Below are 22,072 nucleotides of genomic sequence, written 5' to 3' on the forward strand. Positions count from 1 at the left end.
TAGTATTTACAAGCACAATGCAATGCAAAAACAATGACAAAGAAGTTGGTGCATCGCCTAGAATCTCCTTCTAATTGTTATGGATTTGCTAGTCTTCGTTTGTAGAAATAACATTTTATTATTTTGTCAACCCAATAGATAGACAAGGACTTCACTCATGGTCCTCTTGTTATCATATTTCTTTAGTTGGTTAGTTAGTTAGTTAGGCTAAAATTAATATTTATGCATGAATTCAATTAAAAATTTCTTTTAAAAATAGTTTGCAATGAAATTTGAATATATAAATAGTTGATACAGATTGATTTATTTATAAATATTCATTAATATACTATTAATAACTATATATACGAATTGGATAAGGGAGTGAGGTGGTTGACGCCAAGCGTCCGTCGCCTATTTGGGTCCTTTCGCGATAAGAAGATTACGCTTCGCTGTCCGTCCGCTTCGACGCCATGAGCGAAACCTAGCGCGTGGTGTCGCAGTGAAGCATCAGTTCGAAGAATGGCGGCAGTTTCCTTCCTCTCCGCCCCGACTTTGCTCCGCTTCCGTCCTCGCTCTCTTCCAGTATGCTTGCGACTCTCTTGCTTTGCATTCTCTTTCCGCTTTGATGTGCATTTGTGTGGATTGCACTAAGTTAATTTGTTGTTTTTTTGCCCTATTACCTGATAGAAGCAAAGAGGGGTTTGCTGCTATCTCAAAGCCGATGACTTTGCCCTTGCCGACGCAGGCGAAAGATGCCTGCCGACTAGAAGGGATGTTCTTAAATGCTTGGGTGCTGCAGTTGGCATGGTATGTCTATCACTTTCAGCTGCATTTGGATCCCATCTGCTTGTTATTCATGTATCTCATCTGCTTGGAGCATAATAAAAGATTGTTTAGGTAGTGTCTATGTAGCTATATGTTCCTTCAATGTCCAAGAATAGGGGCGGAGCTAGGATCTGAGTTCAGTGTTGCAAACAATATAATATATATAGTTAATAAGGGCGGCCAGGTGCAAGAAGCCCCGCCAATACGGGGTCATAGGAAAGAGTCTATTGTACACTATCTTTCCCTGCTTTGCAAGAGGTTGTTTTCGAGACTTGAATCTGCGACCTCTAGGTCACATGACAACAACTTTATCATTGCGCCAGGCGGCTCGAGAGGCTACCACATCGCTGCCTTGCATTTTTTTAGTTGAATAAAAAAAAAAAGTATAGAATTACCTTAGAGCAGAATTCCTTGCTTGCTACAAGAGGGAAGGTGATGAACGAGAAGTTTAGGTTTAATGTAAAAAATTAAATCATAAGATTAATATGTTTAATTAATTAATATTTAAATATAATGACATTAATAAAAAAACTTATTTGTGAAACATAAAAAATGATACAGAAAATGTTAATGTCGTGTTTAAATTTACAAATAACCAACATAAGAAAGGGATGGAGGAACTAGTGGTTCTCGCTCGAGGGTGGTGTCCTCACTCCCAGATCCGACCTGGGTCCCTTTGGACTGAGGCTTCTGCCTCATCAGTAGCGTTGTCGCCATCGCCGCCGCCGCTTCTGGGGGGTGTTGGAAGGCCCAAAACCCGGTTCGCATCGTTCGTCTTATGGTGAGCAAAAGATGTTTGATCGATGACAATGGATCTCAGATTTCGCTACAAAATTTTTCACATAATAGCAGTAAGCTTTTCTTCCATATATTATTTTTCATCGTTCAATTTATTTTGATCTTAATGTTTTTATCGTTTGAATTTGATCTCAAAGCGGTTTTTGACCACATGAATTTTTGTTGATTAAATTGATAATCAATGATCTAACAATTTAAGTTCGTTATTGTGCTCAATCGACTTGACTTAATTGGTGTGTTTCTCAAAAGCCACCAATTTAGTTATTTATTATCAATTGAATTGGTGGTTTTTTTACCATAGCTTATGGCGTCAACTGATTAAATATCAAAAATTAAACACATGGAAATGTTAAGATGATGTCTAGAGAAATTGTAATTTTCTAAGTGGTGGGCATAAAATTGATGAGAAAATAGGTTTTGGGGCACATGGGCGGAGCTTTATCTGGGCCCATGCTAGCTCCACCCATGTTCGAGAATGTAAGAGAATCTAGGCGTGTAAACAAGAATAATCTTTATCCCTTGTGAATTCCCCTGACCTTCCTCTTTGTTGAAGAAAATGAAGAAATGATGTTTTTTTATTATATTCCATTCCAGAAACTTGTTTCTACATTGTAAACAAGAATAACCTCTATTCCTTGCAAATTCCACGCAATGTACTTGCTATTAGTAGAAGATTGAATATTGCAAAAAGAAATAATAATATTTTTTATTCATGTCCCACATTCTGATTTAATATTGCTAGAGCTGGTTCTTCCCTTGTGAAATCAGACACATTCTTGGGCTATGATTATGCTTTTGCATTACTTGTTCCTGTTATGCAAAAACCTGTTGATGCATTGAAAGAAAGATCAATGACCCTATGCTAATTGTGCCAAATAGGAATTGGTTGCAACCTCAGGGCCATTCGCCGAAGTTTCCTATGCTGCTGATTTGATTCAACGTCGGCAGCGTTCTGAGTTCCAATGTAAGCTTCACTTTTTGAAGTAAGCACATTTTCTCAGGATTAAGTTTCCTTTTATTTTGGTTGCAGCAAGTATCAAAGATACTCTCTCTAAGGCTATAAAGGTAGCTGTAACATAAGCTTTGTCAAGCCTCATATCAATGATGGGCTAAATTTTGTATCTGGTATATCCTGAGATGTTTACTTTTTTTTGCATCATTTAAAGGAACATTCAGATCTTATTCCATCCATACTTATTCTCGCACTGAATGATGCCATGACATATGACAAGGTAACACCTCTATTACTCATCCAAGATAGGAGGATACTTTTCCTTTCATTTCATGTAATACAGTTAAGCTGTGCAGTCAGCTGAGTTTGAAAGTAAATTTCTAGGCTACAAAATCTGGAGGCCCCAATGGATCAATTCGCTTAAGGTATGTGTCTGATTACACACAAAAAAGTCTCATTTCTATAGATTTTCTGTATCTTCTACTCTCAGATTTGGTTGCATAACCAGATTCTTCCATTAATCCTTTTTCCTTCTCATTAGCCCTGAAATAGGGAGACCTGAAAATAGCGGGCTTTCTGCTTCATTGGATCTCCTAGTTGATGCCAAGAAAGAGATAGACTCATATTCCAAAGGTGGTCCAATTTCATTTGCAGACCTTATCCAGTATGCTGGTGAGCTAATTGTTAGTGTAGAAGCAATATATTGAAAAGATACTAATTCTTACATAGAATGTCCAAGATCTTCTGCTTCGAAGACAGTATATTAAAGTTTATCATCTTAATCTACAATGTGCAGTTTTTATGATATATCCTTTATGTAAAATAGCAGGCTTTAGGAGTTAGGACTACTTTTTTCATTTCTTAACTACAATGCTTCCATATTAAGGATTGATAACTTAGAACCTGTGTTGATAATATTTAGAGCGAAGTGATATGGTCATAGTTTAGTGACCTCAGTCACTTGTATGTTTGTATTATAATTTCCATTGAATTTGCAGCATTTATAATGGACTTTTATTTGACTTTAATGAACTCTATAAACACAGCCCAATCAGCTATAAAGAAAACCTTTATTGATTCTGCAATCAAGAAATGTGGAGGGAAGGAAGACAAAGGAATATTTCTTTATTCGGTATATGGCTCTAATGGTCAGGTTGGTTCCTTAAATGAGAAATTTATTTATTTTTCCAAAAAGAGTTAATACTATTTTCTTATCCTCCCCTAGAAATGCTAATAAGTTCTTCATGATCAAATGACAACACCTCAAGAAACTTACTTGATTTAGAACATGGGTTGATTCATTTGTAACCAATATCTCAAGTAACCTACTTGACTAAGAGCGTGGGTTGATTCATCTAGTGTAAACATCTTTTTTCTTTGGTATCTAAAGACATTTTTGAATTTTATATCATTTCATTTATTTTATTTTGTTATTGTAATAATGGATAGAATAATCAATTGCTGAGGTCCCCATGATTCTCATAAGTTGATGTCTTTTTACGATGTCATGCCTTTTGATTTTGGGTGCAAAACCTCCACCTATAGATTGGAAGGCGATGTGAGAATTATGAATTGAAATATTCTTGAAATCTCTCGTCTTCTTTCTGTAATATTCTTTTTTTGGTTCTCTATTCTCCTCTTCTTTGCTCTTTTCTTCTTCCTCCGTTTTCCTCTATTTTTTCACCCCCTTCTATCTTCCTGTATCAAATTCATTCTCTCCTATTCTCCTCATTATCGCATATCCTTTTCTAATAAAATAGCATGCACCTATGAACTGATACATGATAAAGAAAGAGGGCAGTGAATTGTTTATCAGTAAAATTTATCATTGTTTATGAAATATATGGATGACAAGTAACAACTTCCATCCAATTTTTAAGAATGATTCAAGAAAAAACTGTGTTACAGTGCACCAGTTGAGCACGCATTAGCAAAATCAGTGAAGATATCCATCAATTTGTTTTAAATAGCAGCTGGATCTGCCAGATATTAGATATTATTATGATTCTTATGACTGGATAATGCCCCAATTCATGATTGGTATGTTTATCCTTTCTATTATGATCCACTATGTCTTCTGTGGGCAAAATCCTCTAGACTTTTAGTCTCGTGTATTGGTATTAACAACTGTTGGTAAGAACCCCCTTCAGTTCACTATTGAATTTCAACCTCAAGTGCTAAGCACCATTGTGCTGGAGGAACAAATGCTAAGTTGCAATCTATCTCCTTAATTCCATTTACTCCAATATAGAGGATGCTAATTTTGTTGTAGTTTTTAACGTCACGCTGGTGTCAAATCATTACACAATCTTTTTTATTTTTTAAAGAGATGCAGCATCTTTTTATGTGGGAGTCATTGTTAAATATACTGTGTCCCTACTGCCGGTAAATCTTACAGATATTTCATCAGCAAGCTGATCATGCTGCAGAGTTTTTAATTTTTAATTCAATTTTCAGTTTACCTTTCCATGGGAATTGACTGATGCCTCCACAGTTTCTGAAAGAAAATTGAGGTCATCTTTGGTACATTCAATAAGAATTGAATCATTTAATACAGAGAAAGTAGAGATGTGAGTGGAGAACCTGTATTAGATGAACTGTGTTGAAATTCTCTATTTGATGAGCTGTGTTAAAACATTCTGAAGATGAAATGATGCACCTTTCCCATTTGTTCAGTGGGGCTTGTTTGACAGACAATTTGGGCGAAAAGATGCTGAGGCTCCTGATCCAGAAGGAAGAATCCCTCAATGGAACAAGGCTTCCGTTCAGGAAATGAAAGAAAAGTTCATTGCCATTGGCTTTGGTCCTCGCCAGGTACTTTCCTTACAAAATTTAGCCGCCATTTGCAACTTATTTAGATGTTCAAAATTTCAATTCCAGACCAACATCTGATAAAAAAACTGATATCATTTAATAAGATTTGTCAGGACATCTAGTTTCTATTTATGCCCTGCTAACTCTTCGACAAAAGTCCCTATCGTATCAATGTGGCAAAAGGCGATTCACTCACCCCAGCGCCCCCACCAACCTATCCTTGGGCCATCCCTGAGCCAAGGCATGGGGGAAGACATGCTCGGACGCGCCGAGTTTCGACCCCATGACCTAATGTAGCAACACCCCATACCTTAACCACCGCACCGTCCCAAGGGGACAACTCCTGCCATATCAAGACCCAACAAGAACTGCTCATCTAGGATTTTCAACATGCAAATCATTCTCCTAATATGATTCTGTGAGATAAGAACATCCTTTTTAGTATAAATGATAGCACATTTGCAAAATTCTTTTGAGCGTCCAACATACTTTCTTTCCTCTAGAATCTAGGATTAACTCTAGTAATCGACATCTGAATTCTTTGGATCTCTCCATCAGTATATATATCCCTCAATTTATTTTTATACTTTTTGATAATATATTTCTTAAGAATTAGTTCACAATTTTGCAGCTTGCAGTGATGTCTGCATTTCTCGGTCCTGACCAGCTGGCAACAGAGAGCTTTTTGTCAACTGATCCTGATGTCCGACCATGGGTTGAGAAGTATCAACGAAGCCGAGAAACTGTATCTCAAACCGATTATGAGGTGATTATAATTACGAATACTAAACTTCAGCAATACTTGTTTTTATTAGCCTTCGTCATTTTACTGTTCCTACTACAACTGGCTATTCTTAGTCTTAGGGTTATTTTCTTTTTGTTTATTGTAGAAATTTCATGTCGAACAAAAAATTGATTGTGTTCTTCAAATGAAACCCAGTTCAATGTGATTGATCTATATCACCTACCCAGCCTATTGGTTCCAGATGTGACAGACCCATCGAACCCAACAGTCATCCCCCTACACAAACTGATCTGCTTAACTCGCTTGGCATGCCCCTCCCAACTGCTTTCGATCAGCTTGCATCTGCAATCCAAGCAACTTGACTAGTTTGTTAGTTTGGCTCATTTAGCTTAACTAGTCCGTCTTGGATCCTTCATCTATCATGGCTCAACAGGATTGCCTGACCATCTCTGCTTGATTGGTTCGTTCAGCTCAACTAACCCAATCACTTTGCTCTGCTTGAGCGATGCACTCTGCCTGAGTGGTGTGCTCGATTATTTGTCTGGCCCAACTGATGAGTCTGCTTGTTCCACGTTCATAATATATATTTTGGAGGGTTGACTTGGGTAAGAAAAGCATATTTGAAAAAACAAAGAAGAAGAAGCAAACTTTTATGTCACATAGATCCTCCTACGTCATTAAATTTGATCCCTTCTTTACCAACACTGATAGGTTTCTTTAGTAGGTGCACATATTTTCAAAAATTCATTACCACTGTTGTGATCTAATGGTGGTTGTTCATTTCAGGTTGATCTTATAACAACACTCACAAAACTGAGCACTCTAGGCCAGCAAATAGATTATGAAGCATACACATACCCTCCGAAGAAGATCGAGTTGAGCAAATTAAAATTGTGAAGAAACTCTTCGGTGCTTGCCTCTGTGATTAGTGGGTATTTACGCATAAAGCTTGGAGCACTCCTATAGGCAGCGCAATTCTTGGCAATGGAAGTTTTGTTGTTCTCAAATTGTAAAGCCTAGTTATTATATAAATATAGTCCCTTGTTCTAGGGAAAACATTAGTGATGGCAATTTCTCTACAAACCAACAATGATATTAAGTTTGTTCTGTTTCAGACTTGTTTAGATGTGTTTTTTTAACTCGAGTACGAGTTTTTACCTTTTGGTCTCATGAGATCTTCACAATCGTGCATGGTTTGGTAAGTCTCATTTGGTACCTCAAACCGGACGAATATTGTAGAAATCAACTTTTAATGTGCATAAATTATACTCAAAATCTACTTGGTAAATGATTTCGAGGAAAAATTATCTACCTAAATTATAAAAAGAAACAAAAATGTGCATAATTTGGATCATTAAACATTTCTAAACCCATTATGATATGAAAAGTAATATGTTGCAACATAACATTTCAGTTTAGTTCTATACATTAATACAAAAAAATGACGCTGAATGAACTGTTAGTAGCTTAGATTTAAGCATTTAAGATTAACAAGTACTTCTAACTTGTAATAGATCATGCAACAATGTAAAAAAAATACAAACAAAAGATTGTGAGATAAACCAGAATCGTTGAGAATTCACATGTGGGATTTTGTCTCGTTTGTAAACATGCGCCCACCATTGTCTTTTAACCTATGCTCCCTAAAAATTCCATGGGAGAAATTCGAGTAATACAAGTCACCCAGATGGGAAAATTCCCAACAGGATGGAACACAAATATTACAACTGCACGAATAATGTACAAAAATGTTTGAACACGTAAAAAAAAAATAGATATTTATTGTTTTTGCAGGGTGACATGGAGGAAGCCTTCTGTCTGCTTCTGCCGAAAATCGCACAAAATGCATTGCTAGGATTCTAACTTCATTTGGCTTATAGAAGAAACACGCATTCTCGGTTCCTTTTCTAAGGTCTACTGTTGGCCTAGTCGTTCCTGCATGAGCAAAGTTGGAACAGTGATCAGACAGAATCAGGATCGGTGTTGTTAAAACTGGGGTAGGTGAACAAGTGGCACTTTCAGTTCCAGTTTTTCCAGTTAGCTAGGCATAATCTGGTTCAACCAGGATATGGTTTTGCTTCAGGTTCAAGATTAAAAAATTGAACCAGCCAGTCTGATCAAATTTTGAAAACAGGAAATAGAACAGAATAGGACAACCATTAGCAGTTCTAGGTTTGAAGACCGTTCAAATTGTAGAAATGGGAATATATTGAACAATTAATGAAAGGTGGAGCATTCATAAGTATGTAACCATGACAGCTGCATCTTAACTAAGAAAATGAAGCTTTTAACTGTTTTGTAATAAAATACTTGAGCAAAGAAGACAAGATCATCTCATAGTTTACTAGTAAAAGAAAATGAATTGAGATAAAGTTGGACATGGATGAAACCTGAAGCATTTGCATTAACTTTGGATGCTGCTCCAAAAGCTGGCAAAGCTTGTCCCGGTCACTCAGCAAGGACTAGCAAACCAAAAAAAACTCAGATGCAGGAGCAAAAAATACAAGACCATGGAAAATTTAACTTAGTATCAGACAGACACCTGGATGGCTTCGGGAGAAGAAAAATATTGCTGCAAAGTCATCCCTGAATCTTTTTGTTGAAACTGGGAATTATCAGCTTGGAGATTTTGAGCCGGTTGTTGAACTTGCTCAAGCATTGACTGCGTGGGTTGCAAGAGAGATTCCTGCTGTTGTGTTTGATAATAAAGTTGTACTCGTGGAACCTGAATTTGCTGGGGAACCTGCAATTGATTAACCTGAACTTGAACAGGATTTTGCTGAAGCTGTATGGCTTGATCAGATTGGGTTTGCAATAGTTGATTGGGCAGTGCAAGTTGTTGAGCAGGGCGTGGCATTTGTGGTTGAGGTGGTGGTGGCCGGGGTAGTACAGACTGCAAAGCAAACTGAGAGCCAGTAAAATGTTGTGAAAGGCTTGATGTGTTTTGGATATTCTGCATAGACGATGAACTGAAAAATGTCCCAGATACAGAAGCAGGCCGGTTTATAAATAAAGGAGGTGAAAACATAGGTAACGAATAAGATGTGAAGCTATTTCCAGATACGGACAAAGCTCCATAATTTGTGCTATTCAGGTTATTGGAAGCTATATGAGTCTGGGCTCCGGAATTGGTTATTGGATTGCTAACTTGAGCCTGGGAACCAGAAAATATTTTAGATGAATGATTAACTGAAGCAGAGAATGGTGGTGGCACAGGAGGGAGAGGCGGCACTGATTGTACTGAGGTAGTAGAAGTAAAGCTGTCAGAACGAAATCTACTGCTAGAGGTCATATTCCAATGTAACTTGGAATCAACACCAGGCTGAGCATTTGCAAATGAACTACTGCTAGTTGATGGTGCATTATCTGATTGAGGCTGCAAAACAAAAATAGAAAGCTCATTTTCCCAAATAATCAAAAAGGTAACCTCTGAGTTATAAAAAGTTCATCATTATTACAGATGTGGTCATATTATAAAATTTGCTGATACCTACATCAAAAAATCGTGGAGGGTATCCTGAAGGGATTGGAGGTTGCATATCCCTTCCACTGTTTGAGAAAGGCAATGTGTGGCTTCCAGCAGGCTCTAAAATGTGAGTTGATGCAGCAGCAGGAGGGGGCATTGGGGGCAAAGGAGGCTGGTTCATTAGAAGTCTTGATTTGTCATGTGATACAGAAGATATGGAACCGTCAGTACCTCTCTGTGGGCTGTTACTATGATGAAGTGTTGAGGATGACAAAGGTGCAGCAGGGGATAGATTCTGTGTGTGGTGTGAAAATCCCATAGTCTTTGACAGATGGTGAATAGAAATTCTTGACCCATCATTAGGAGACACATATTTTGATTCCTCAGATTGCTCACAAGAAGAATTTTCACCAGCCATGCCAGTAAAGTTCTCTGAAGAAGCATGCACTTCTTGAGACGCTGGAACTTCAGACATTGAAGCTAATTTCCCTAAAGGATTACCAGCACGTAAGCTTCCATCTCTACTTGATGAAGGTGGTTCTACAGAAAGCCGAGTTGTCTCGTCTGCATCACCTTCAATATCTGCAGCAACCAAACTTGGCGAACTTTCTCCAATGACAACAGGGGGACACAAACTTTCGTCTGGTTGAGGGAATGGTAATTGTTCGTCAGATTCTGATTCCTCATCAAACACAATATTGATCCCTTGAAGATCATCGTCTAGATCTGTCTTCATTGGCTGTGGTTTATCTGGCTTACCAGAATAGCTGGAATTGGCATGCATCAAGTGCTTGAACTGTGAGCTATCACCGACTGCTGTGTTCATAGGGTTTTGGCGCTCCTTTTGTCTTGCCATAAATTCATCCACATGTATCGACGGAGGTCTTCCACTAATGGAAATCCCACGAACAGAACTTCCTGCATTTGGTCCATTACTTGCACCGTCAATGTTTCTCTCCCTAGCAACATAATCATCAACATGCATGGAAGGCGGTCTACTGGTGTTAGGCTTCCTATGGCGAAATGTGTCTCGCCGCGTAGGTGCTGAAGAAGCACTAGCAATACTCATTCCTCGAGACAATGCACTAGATCCAACCGCTTCAGGCCCAAGGCTCTCACGTGCACGTTTGTTTGGTCCATCTGCCAAAGCCAATTTTCTTCTAGAAGAGAGGGCCGGTGTCAACTGTCTATCAAGAGAAGAATCAACACAGTCCCACATGAATTTCTCTGCAAATTCTCCGGTAGAAAATTCATTACTAATTTCTTTAACATCTTGGTTCAACATCCAAATGTTTGACAATGGTAATTCATCAGACCTTGACATTTCTGTCAAATATGGCATCATAAGTGATGGAATAAGTAAAGATTGAACAATAACACAAGGGTTATAAGAATCTTCACCTGAAACAGAGCCAAAAGAACTGGAAGGGCCTTGCAATAACGATAACATCGACTTTAAGGAATCCTTGACCTGCAAGTTAAAGTGTGCAAATAATAGACAAAAAGCCATTATACCCTACTATTGGGGTTGCCTACATAAATATAATCCCTCGTTGTAACTTATGCTATATGTACTAAATTTTAATTGTATAACCTAATATTTCAGGGGAAAAAAATAGAAATTATACTAATCATACCTGACAGAGTGTTGCCTTTCCTACCAATAGAGCTATATCCTCATCATCAATAATTTTCTGCTCCAAATTTTCAATTGTATCACACACATTTTTCAACTTCTCATCTTCAGTATGATTGACATCAGATGAAAGCCCAAAAAGGCATTTTAAAATCGAGATTCCGTCCAACCTAAGGCAATATAACCAAAATGACACACCATAACATCATACATACCTTACATGGAAATTTGGATGCCATAAGGAAGAATAAACAATATGGAAATACAAATGAAGACACTTAAAGGCTAAAGGGAACCAATAATGGATAAGTTGAGTGTTAAACATCTCAGACAATTATATTATAGATGTATAACTTAAGGTGCTTATGATTTTAACTTTATTCTATTATTGTGACTAATGCTTATGCTAGAAATTCACAAAGATTTCCAAGGGCCATGATTGAAGGAACATCTGATGGAACTCTTTTGTATATAATGTTTAATGATTTTTGTACTCTTCTATTGTGTTTAATATTTGAATTTCTTAATTATCTAGAATTTGATAAGGTATCACCAGTCATGTTTAAAATTGTTATAGATTTTTGTATGGATTGAGCAATAATATAACAATGAAACTATGAAATTTTAGTCTGTAATCTTGGATTTGATCAAGAATGTTCTATTAAACCCTTCAAATTCTGGTATCCGCTATTTTTTCACAGAAATTTACTGTGATAAGCTTTTGTTAATGTTTTCCACTGTTGTTCTTAATGCTGTTTGAATATTTTAAATTTTCTGCTATGGTGTTTTAGTTAGAAAAACTCCGCCTCCGCCTATGACCAACCAGTCATGGCCGGTCCCAAGTCCGAATAAAGGAATGGTTGCGCTAGGTTGTCAGGTAGCATTAAAACTATGGTTGTTTAATGAATGTATCAATTAAACTGTTTGCTAATACTATGCTGTTCTCCGGAAGAAACGCATTGCAGGATCCGACTTTAACGTCTCGACAAGGACCGCTATATCTCCCAAACTAGAGGGTAGCGCTAAATATACAAGAGTTTGCATTGCAGGGTCCGACTGTAATGTATCAGCAAGGACCACTACATCTCCATGAGAACTTGGGTGTAATGTTAAATAGGCAAGAGTTCTCACACCATAGGTTGAATAAGAACAAATATGATAGGAAAACTAATAATATAAGATTTGGAACATAGAAAACCTGACTGGTAAATCAATGGAGGTAGTAGATACGATGATTAAGAAAAGAATTAGTATTTTATGTGTACAAGAGACAAAATGAGTAGGCGAGAAGACAAAGATGATAGAGAACTCGAGTTTTAAGTTATGGTACACTGGAAAGAGAAAAGCAAGAAATGAAGTGGGTATTGTTATAGATAGTTCGCAAAAGGATGAAGTTGTAGAAATAATTAGAAAAGGGGATCGAATTATAGCCCTTAAGATAATAATGGCGAAATAAACTATGAACATAATTAGCATATATGCACTGCAAGCAAGTAGGATTCTGTGAAGCTATCAAATCAAAATTTTGGGACGACTTATATGAAGTATTACAAAACATTCCATCAAATGAAATAATTTTAATAGGAGGGGATCTAAATGGGCATGTCAGAATGAAAAATGAGGAATATAAGAGGGTACATGGGAGTTATAGGTTTGAAACGAGAAATGAAGAGAAAACTATATTAGATTTTGTGATATAATATAACCTTATATATTAGCTAATGCATTTTTGAAGAAAAGGGAAGAACACTTAATTACATTCAAAAATGAGAATAATAAATCACAAATTAACTTCCCAACATAGGTCAGTAATATTGAATATACGCCTCAAGCATAATATCAATAGAAAGAAAATATATACGACTCCTAGAATTAAGTGGTGGAAGTTAAAGGATGGGAAATAAAATATATTTAAGGAAAAGGCATGAGTACAAGTATTAGGTGAAATATATGGTGACTCTAATATGACATGGGATAAGATGGTATCAAAATTAAAAATAGTAGCTAAAAGTGTACTTGATGAGTCAAAGAGACATGCACCACTAAATAAAGAATCTTGTGGTAAAATGAGAAAGTATAAGATAAAGTGAAGGAAAAAACAAACAACTTATAAAAAATTATTTATTCGTAACAACGAGGAAAATTTTAAAAATATATACAATAGCTAAAAAACAAATACTAAGAAAGTAGTGAATGAGCAAAGAATAAAACTTTTGAACGATTATATCAAAAATTAAATACAAAAGAAGGGGAAAGAGACATTTATATAATAGCTAAAGTAAGAGAAAGGAAGACAAGAGATCTTATCTAAATAAAATATATTAAAGATGAATGTAATAGGATAATAGTAAGCGATGGAGAAATAAAAGGACGATGGAAGAGATATTTTATCAATTTTTTAATAAAGATTTAGCTGACCAATTTAACTTAGGTATTTTAAATAGGTAAAATAAGTATAGAAATTTAAATTTTTATCGTAGAATTCAAATTTCAGAAGTAGAACAAGCTATAAATGGGATGCACAATGGAAAAGTCGTTTGATCAAATGATATTCCGATAGAGGTATGGCAGTACTTAGGGAAACAAGGTATTAAATGACTTACAAAATTATTTAATATGATATTGAATTAGAGGGTAAGTACTCTAGTTCCTTTATATAAAAATAAGGGAGACATATAAAATTATACAAATTATAGAAATATTAAACTAATGAGTAATACCATAAAACTTTGAGAAAAAATAATAAAAAAATTAAGGAGACCACGATGACTGAAAATCAATTTGGGTTCATGGCTGGAAGGTCGACAATAAAACATATACATCTTCTTAGATAACTAATTGAAAAATATCGAGAGCAAAAACAAAATCTACATATGGTATTCATTGACTTAGAAAAACTTATGATAGAGACCCAAGAGAAATTATACGCAGAATGTTAGAAAAGAGAGATGTTAGCGTAACATATATTGAACTAATTAAGGATATGCACGAGAATATAACGACCAGAGTAAAAACTTCATGCAAAATAACTGAAGCATTTCCAATAAAGATAAAGTTACATCAAGGATCAGCCTTAGTCCCTATCTTTTTATCCTAATTATGGACGGACTCACTACACACATTCAAGACACGGTAACGTGATACATGTTGTTTGCAAATGATATTGTTTTGGTATATAAACAAATGAAAGAGTAAATGCTAAACTAAAATTTGGACGGAAAACACTAGAAGGGAAAGGTTTTAGACTTAGTAGAATAAAGACCGAATATATGAAATTTAAGTTTAGCAATATTAAATGTAACGAGACAATTGTTAAGATAGGAGATAATGAGTTATCCAGAAATGAGAGTTTTAAATATTTAGTATCATTTTTGCAAAACGATGGAGGGATTGAGAAAGATGCCTTACATAGAATACAAGCAGGATAATTGAAATGGAGGAAAGCATCGAGTATTTTATGTAACCGTAAAATACCTCTAAAACTTAAAGGAAAGTTCTATAAAATCATAGTTAGACATACTATGTTATATGGAGCTGAATGTTGGGTTATAACTAGAACACATGAGCAGAAGATGAGAATCGCAGAGATGAGAATGCTAAAGTGGATGTGTGGACATACGAGGATGAGTAGAATAAAAAATGAGAACATTAGAGAGAAAGTTACATCTGTTGAGGGAAAACGAGAGGCACGTTTAAGATGGTGCAGGCATATACTTAGACAATCAATAAATGCTCCTCCAGTTAAGCGATGTGAAACAATAACAAACACGCATATCAAACGAGGAAAAAGTACAAAAAAGACTTGGTTAGTAACAAAAAAAAATAAGATAAAATTTATTTAAGTATAAATGATGATATAGTAGGAGATAAAGTTCAATGGCATAAAACGATCCATATAGTCAACCCCATCTAGTGGGATAAGGTTTGGCTATTAATAGTTGTGTTTTAGTTACAAACAATCTAAACAAATGGCATAAGTGCAACCGTTAGAATTGAATCGACATCTGTTGGGGGAATGGTGGAAGGGATTGAGTTATTGATGTGAGATGGATCCAGAAAAAAAGGGTGCCAGAATTTAGGACAAAGTGGTTGAAAGATATGAAATAAATTGCTTGCAGCTTAGTTTACTTCTAGTGACTGAATTTGTGCTTGTTATGTGCAAATTCAAGTATTTAATTCTTGTCCATGGGATCTTGGTGCTAGCATCGGTTAATAATGCAGTAAATTGTTATGCCAAGTGTCTTCATCACTTTGAGCCGGGACATTTGAATGTCTACTAAGAAACCTCAGAAGCTCAAAGCATAGTTACCATATTTTCTTTAACATGGACGATAGTTGATGGTAAATATGAGGCCTAACAAGTGCAAAATTAATTTGAAACAACTCAAAGCAACAGATAGGATGGCAACATACTAAAAAAATTTATTATCACAAACTGCATTCATTTCCTTGTCATCAAAACAGCAAGTTATTAAAGGACAACTGAAGATCATAGATGTTACAGCACCTCCTTTCAAATGACACTTCTACCTTCTATCTTCTTTTTATTTTTTTTAATTTTACTTTTTAAATTAATTTTATTTATTATTTATTTCATCAATACTTATATATTTTTAAATTTTATTTAATTTTTATTTAGTTTTATTTTTTTAACTAATTTTATTTATTATTTTTTCCATAGTTATATTTTTTTCAATTTTATTTAATTTTTATTTAATTTTATTTTTTTAATCAATTTTGTTTATTATTATTTTCATCCATATTTTATTTTTCAATTTTATTTAATTTTTATTTAATTTTATTTTTTTAATCAATTTTATTTATTATTTTTTTCATCAATCAATACTGGTATTTTTTTCAATTTTATTAATTTTTATTTAATTTTATTTATTATTTTTTATCAATTTTATTTATTTTTTTATTTTATTTAATTTTTAACATATGTCATAATCTCTCCCTTCTTTTAAATTACCTTCCTAATTCGACACTTAAACTATCTTCATCCAACTCTTGACACACATCAGCACCTTCTCTCCCTTTAAATCATCCCTTCCTTCAACTCTTGATACATTTAAATTACCTATCCTCGAACCATTGACACATGTCAAAACACCCTCCTCCCTTTAAATTATCCCTCTTCAACGCTTGACATATGTCAGAACCTCCCCTCCCTTTAAATTACTCACCCTCTAATCCTTGACACATGTCAGAACCTCTCATCCCATTAAATTACCCCCCTTCCAACCCTTGACACATATCAAAATCTCTCATCCCTTTAAATTACCCCCTTCCAACCCTTGACACATGCCAGAACTTCTCTCTCTTTAAATTACCCGCCCTTCAATCCTTGACATATGTCAAAACACCCCTCTCCCTTTAAATTATCCCTCCAACCCTTAACACATGTCAGAGCCCCCCCTCCCCTTAAATTACCCATCCTTCAATTCTTGACACATGTCAGAACCTCCCCTCCCCTTAAATTACCCATCCTTCAACTCTTGACACATGTCAGAACCTCCCCCTTTAAATCCTCCTCTCACACTTCATTTTTAGTCACTCTTCAGTCACACCTCCCTCCACTGCTATCTCCCTCTCAACCTCTCCTTCTCTTTTCTTGAAACATAGTTATCTTCTTAGCCATTACTTTTCGTAATTCATAGAAGAAAATTATGGATGACTATTTGAGTTTATTTTCAGATAGTTGGTCAATTAAAAATAATGTTCCTAGTGGAAAGAGTATCTCTAACAATAGTCGCGATTATACAGTCGAATTTACCATAGATCAGGTTAGTTATTATCGTTGTTTTATGCATATTCGTTATTTATTTTATAAGTAGAGAAATTATGTTAAAATTGGATAATGTCATACTTATACATCTTTGTTATAATTTTTTATATAGATATTTAAAAGTAGAGAAGATATGATAAATTGGGAAAAAGAAAGTTGGCCTGAAGAATGGTATTGTAGTGGTTATTAAAAATTCTGCTAATTTAAAAGTGGCAAACTGCCAAAATGTCATCTTATGTGTGAAAGAGGTGGAAAATACAAACCGCCATGATATCTAGTTGATGAGCAATCGTTAAAAAAAATACTAAGACTAAAAAATGTGAATGTCCATTTGAGCCAGGAGGTATACTAATACCTCCTGATGATGTGATGTGGAGTTTAAGGGCTGTCTATGGTTTTCATAATCATAAATTAGCAGAATATATTAATGGTCATAAATACCCGTGTAAGTTAAAACCAATAGAGAAAGAATTTATGCTCAACATGGCTAACAGCACACCTCATGAAATTCTTAGTATTTTGAAGGAAAGAGACTCATCAAACACTACGGGGATCAAAAACATTTACAATACCATTTTCACAAATAAATCCGCTAAACAAGGCGGCCTAAATTCTATTCAGTATGTCTTGGAGCAATTAATCAAGAAAGAATACCTCCATAATTACCGTACAAATCCAAACACCAACGAAATCACAAATATTCTTTGGGTTCATCCAAAAAGTCTAGAGTTGTCTGTCAAGTTTTCGTCTGTGTTGATCATTGATGCCACATACAAGACCAATGAGTATCAAATACCATCATTGAAGGTTGTGGGCATCGCATCCACAATGCAAACTTATCACTTATGTTCGCATATCTTACTAATGAGTTGATATATGTATGCACCTCGGAAGCAATTCAAATCAAAAGTATAGTCACTTTATAGCTTTATTATTTCAATTTTGTTCATTATAGTACTTTTCAATTCTTTTCAGTATTAAAACACAATGCATTTTTTTCTTACAGGACAGAGTCTGCACATGCGAGACTGAAGTTATATTTGGGAGATACTATGTCATCCTTACAAACATCTTTTGAAAAAATACATAAGATGTTGAGAATTCAGTTCAGAGATATTAAGAAGTCGTTCGAGAGATCTCTCAACATTTCACGCCATCAACATTTACATGATGACATTTTCAGTCAAATAAGGTGTCGGATTTCATTAGAGACAATGGAGTTAATTTCTGATCAGCTAAAATGTGTTGAGAAAGCATCTCACCAGCTAGCCGAGATGCAACTGTTCTATCAAAATTGTATACGGATTGTCATGCGAGCACGATCTTGCACATTACCGTTACTTTTTCATTCCAATTCCGCTACAGAGTATAAACGCGATTGTTTATGCACGTACATCAGGACATCTCACGTTGTTGAGATATTAGATGGGATGGATCCACATATGCGAAAGCATATGATAGACAATTTTTTCGATATGATAGATTCATCTCAAAGTACAGCTCAAGTCCCTTCGTACAACACAGAACATAGAGATCGACCTACGGATTGAGATGAGCAAAGTGGGCGTCGCATACCTTCTTTTGCAAATGCATCCACTTCAGAATCTAGGATCTAGGGTCTCTCAAACTTAGGGAGAGGAAGACGTGGAAGGGGGTCAAAGGTTCACAATACTCAAACGACCCATGATCACTCTCCAGTTCTACCCATCCATGATACTTATATTGAGAAATTACCTATACCTCTACAGCATTATATTTCTTACACTGTTGATGTTAAACCTGATGGTCATTGTGGATTTAGGGCAATAGCTGCACTAATTGGGTATGGTGAAGAAGATTGATTTCAAGTACGATTTGAACTTCTAGAAGAGATTCAACAAAATAAGGATCTATATGATCAATTTTATTCAGATCGAAATTTGGTAGTCAATCTATTATTCTCATTGAATTGGTTCAAGCCATCGGCACTAGAAATGTATTGGATGGACTCTATGTCATTGTATCAAGGTGCTATCTTGTACTACATACATTTGGTGAGAATGTTGGGAGTTTTTTTACTCACTTTCCATTAAGAACTCCAGTTCCAAACTAAGAGCGTCGAGAAATAGCTATTGCCCATGTTGGCAATCACTTCGTGCAAGTTTTCTTACACCCTCATTACCCTGTACCACCCATTCCAACGTGATGATGGTGACATTCATCGAACGAATCTAACTGATGAGTCACTCGTTATAGGACACGTGTTCATTTATGGTACGAAGTAATAGGTACACCACCACCAAACGCGTCAGGAGCAGAATTTAGAGGCAATATTGATTACAATTTCTATTTTTATATATTTTTGTTTTTTTTTATTATTACATGTACTCTTTATTTGAAAAAAATGTTTGTTCCTAAGTTATGATATTAATTGTTAGTATTTTTTTGTTAGTTTCAAATATATAATTTTTATTTTGATCCATATTGTTATACTTTTTTTAATCTTTACAAATAATAACTGTTAAAATCTACAACTAAAAAATAAATAAAAGATTATAAACATATAATTAAAAAAAATATTCAAAAAAAATAAAACTGTTAAAAAAATAAAATTAATAAAAAAAATAATCTAGTTAAAAACAAAACAAAACCAATAATAAAAAAAAACAAAACTAAAAAAAATCCCATAGAAGCCTTTAAAAAAAAGCACTCTCATATAGAAAGGGTATAAGCGTAAAAGGCTAGAAACAAAGAGCAACTTTAGGGTGGAGCGGGGGAGGAGAATGTGTCAGGGGAGGTGCGAAAAGCACCTCTCGATGTTTACCCACTTCAGTCAGTGCATAAAGAAAACCTATTTGAGTTTTTTCTTGTTCCTTTTCAAGAAAAATTGGCTGAAAATTGGTAATCTGCACAATACATGTGAGCACATGACGATTTTGACAAAGGTTGAGCCACAGCTACCAAATCAAGGCAGTGATCCCAACGATATATTTGAGTTACTAAACCATTAAATTATTAAGAAGCAATGGCCATCGGTCATTTTAGATAATAACAAAAGTAGAGAAGTATAAAATTAGGGACGTGCCACTTGATTAGATCCAACCAACACCTCTGCCACTATGAAATTGCAGTACAACAGCAATAAAAAATTTCACAGAAAAAAGTCCATCTTAAATTCTGATATTTATATGTGATAGCCACTGCCATCACAGTGCCAGGCAACTTTATTGTGCACCTAGTCAGATCAATCCATAGAATCATTGGTTCAACTAGTCACGCCAAATTACTAGGTTAGACCAATTGATCTGAATCAAGACAACAGTGTTGAAAAGAGATAATGGGAAATAAAGGATTAAAATAATAGAGATGATAAGGATTACATAAAATGAGGAATAAAATCATAAACTTTCAAATTAAGTACAATGTAATTATTTGGCTTAATTTAGGGTTTTTTTTTCCTAAGGTAGAGATCATAGAGTTGTATATATATTTGTATCATCTTTCAATGAGAAATACATAGATTTCTTCATAATTCTTTTATACTTCCATTGATTTCATGGTATCAGAGCAAGGTCCCAATCACATCAAGAATTCGACCATAGATTCGTCAAATTCTCTTGGAACCATCGTCGCAACTTTGGGTGTGAATCATTTTCTACATATTGGTCAAATTTCAAAGAATGGTTTCAAGCCGTGCTTTTGGTGATTCGAGGAAAAAGAAAAATGGGTTATATAACTCGTGAAACACCAATCCCATCTAGTGATGCAACGTACAATGCATGGAAAATCGAAAATTCCATTGTTATGACTTGGTTAATCAATTCAATGGAGCCTCAAATTGGAAGAACTTATCTATTCTATAATAATGCTCAAGAAATATGGAAGGTAGTCCAAGAGATGTACTCAGATCTTCAAAACACATCCTAATATTTTGAAATCTGATCAAATATGCATAACATGCAGCAAGGATCAATGTCAATGACTAAGTATTACAACCGTCTGATTGATCTATCACAAAAAAATGGATCTTTTTTACACAATTCCATGGAAGTGTGTTGAAGATGGAGTGTAGTATAACAAATCCCTTGAAAAATATCAGATATTCGACTTTTTTCAAGGCCTCAACAAAGACTTGGATGAACGCATTCTAGGAGTCAAACCTCTTCCTTCACTCCATGAAATATTTTCTCAAATTCGACGAGAAGAAAGCAAGAAGAAAGTTATGATGAAGCCTTCCACTCTTAACGTCGTAGAAGAGCAACCACAAGGATCCGCCCTTGGCAGCCACTCAACCACAATTTCATAAACAGAGAGAAAATAAACTATGATGTGAGCATTGTGGGAAGTCAAATCACACCAAAGGAACTTGTTGGCATAAAAAAATCCCCAGGTCAAGGGATAGGAAAACCATCAGCTCACAAAAAAGACGGTAAAGTCCCTATTACTCATGAAGACTCCTCTCGCACCTTTTACTCATGAACAAATGGAGATTTTGAAGTCCCTACTCCACAAAAACCAAAATCCTGAAATTTTGGACTCCACTTCTAAGGCTTCAACCACCCAACAAGGTAATATCTCATCAACCTTATTATCACAAGGGAATGATAAAGATAAATGGATTGTTGACAATGGTGCATCTGATCACATGACATGGCAATGTATAGTTTTTTCAAATTACAAAACATGCACCAATGAAGTAAAAGTTTTAGTAGCAAATGGAAATACAATTACAGTGGCAGGAATTGGAGATGTTCTTGTTCCAGGACTTCAATTGAAATATGTCTTGCATGTTCCAAATTCAAAATGCAGTTTCTTATCTATTAGCAAAATAATTAAGGAACAAAACAGTAAAGTAACATTTCTTTATAATCATTGTGTATTTAAATATTCGTCTTCGGGGAAGATGATTGACAATGTTGAAGAACTTAGATTGAGAATTACATCAATTAGATGTTTTAAATGCATTTCTAAATGGGACTCTAAATGAAGAAGTCTATATGAAGATACCCCTGGGTTCGAGAACAAGGAAACATAAGGAGTTTGCAAGTTGAAGAAGTCCCTATACGTATTAAAGCAATATCCTAGGG

General features: G+C 35.2%; 2 protein-coding genes across 2 annotated transcripts in view; one reads left to right on the forward strand and one right to left on the reverse strand.

Annotated features, from left to right (window-relative positions):
* Positions 1 to 379: 379 nt before the first annotated feature.
* Positions 380 to 7,230, forward strand: LOC122041368 (thylakoid lumenal 29 kDa protein, chloroplastic-like). The gene is made up of 11 exons (XM_042601012.1): positions 380 to 564; positions 670 to 789; positions 2,485 to 2,569; positions 2,636 to 2,670; positions 2,772 to 2,837; positions 2,942 to 2,982; positions 3,099 to 3,229; positions 3,604 to 3,710; positions 5,234 to 5,371; positions 6,003 to 6,137; positions 6,903 to 7,230. The coding sequence occupies exons 1-11, from the start codon at positions 502 to 504 to the stop codon at positions 7,011 to 7,013; spliced, it is 1,032 nt and encodes a 343-aa protein (XP_042456946.1). The 5' UTR covers positions 380 to 501; the 3' UTR covers positions 7,014 to 7,230.
* Positions 7,231 to 7,644: 414 nt separating this feature from the next.
* The window catches only part of LOC122041370 (protein virilizer homolog), a 39,089-nt gene continuing 24,661 nt past the window's right edge, over positions 7,645 to 22,072 (reverse strand). Inside the window, exons 26-31 of the mRNA XM_042601014.1 lie at positions 11,220 to 11,388; positions 10,984 to 11,053; positions 9,611 to 10,908; positions 8,659 to 9,492; positions 8,507 to 8,578; positions 7,645 to 8,051 (exon numbers count right to left, since the gene is read on the reverse strand). Of these exons, the coding sequence (XP_042456948.1) occupies positions 8,031 to 8,051; positions 8,507 to 8,578; positions 8,659 to 9,492; positions 9,611 to 10,908; positions 10,984 to 11,053; positions 11,220 to 11,388 (2,464 nt within the window). The 3' untranslated portion in view covers positions 7,645 to 8,030. The remainder of the gene's footprint in view (positions 8,052 to 8,506; positions 8,579 to 8,658; positions 9,493 to 9,610; positions 10,909 to 10,983; positions 11,054 to 11,219; positions 11,389 to 22,072) is intronic.

This window comes from Zingiber officinale, chromosome 2A (genome assembly GCF_018446385.1).
Source record: "Zingiber officinale cultivar Zhangliang chromosome 2A, Zo_v1.1, whole genome shotgun sequence".
In the NCBI taxonomy this organism is placed as follows: domain Eukaryota; kingdom Viridiplantae; phylum Streptophyta; class Magnoliopsida; order Zingiberales; family Zingiberaceae; genus Zingiber; species Zingiber officinale.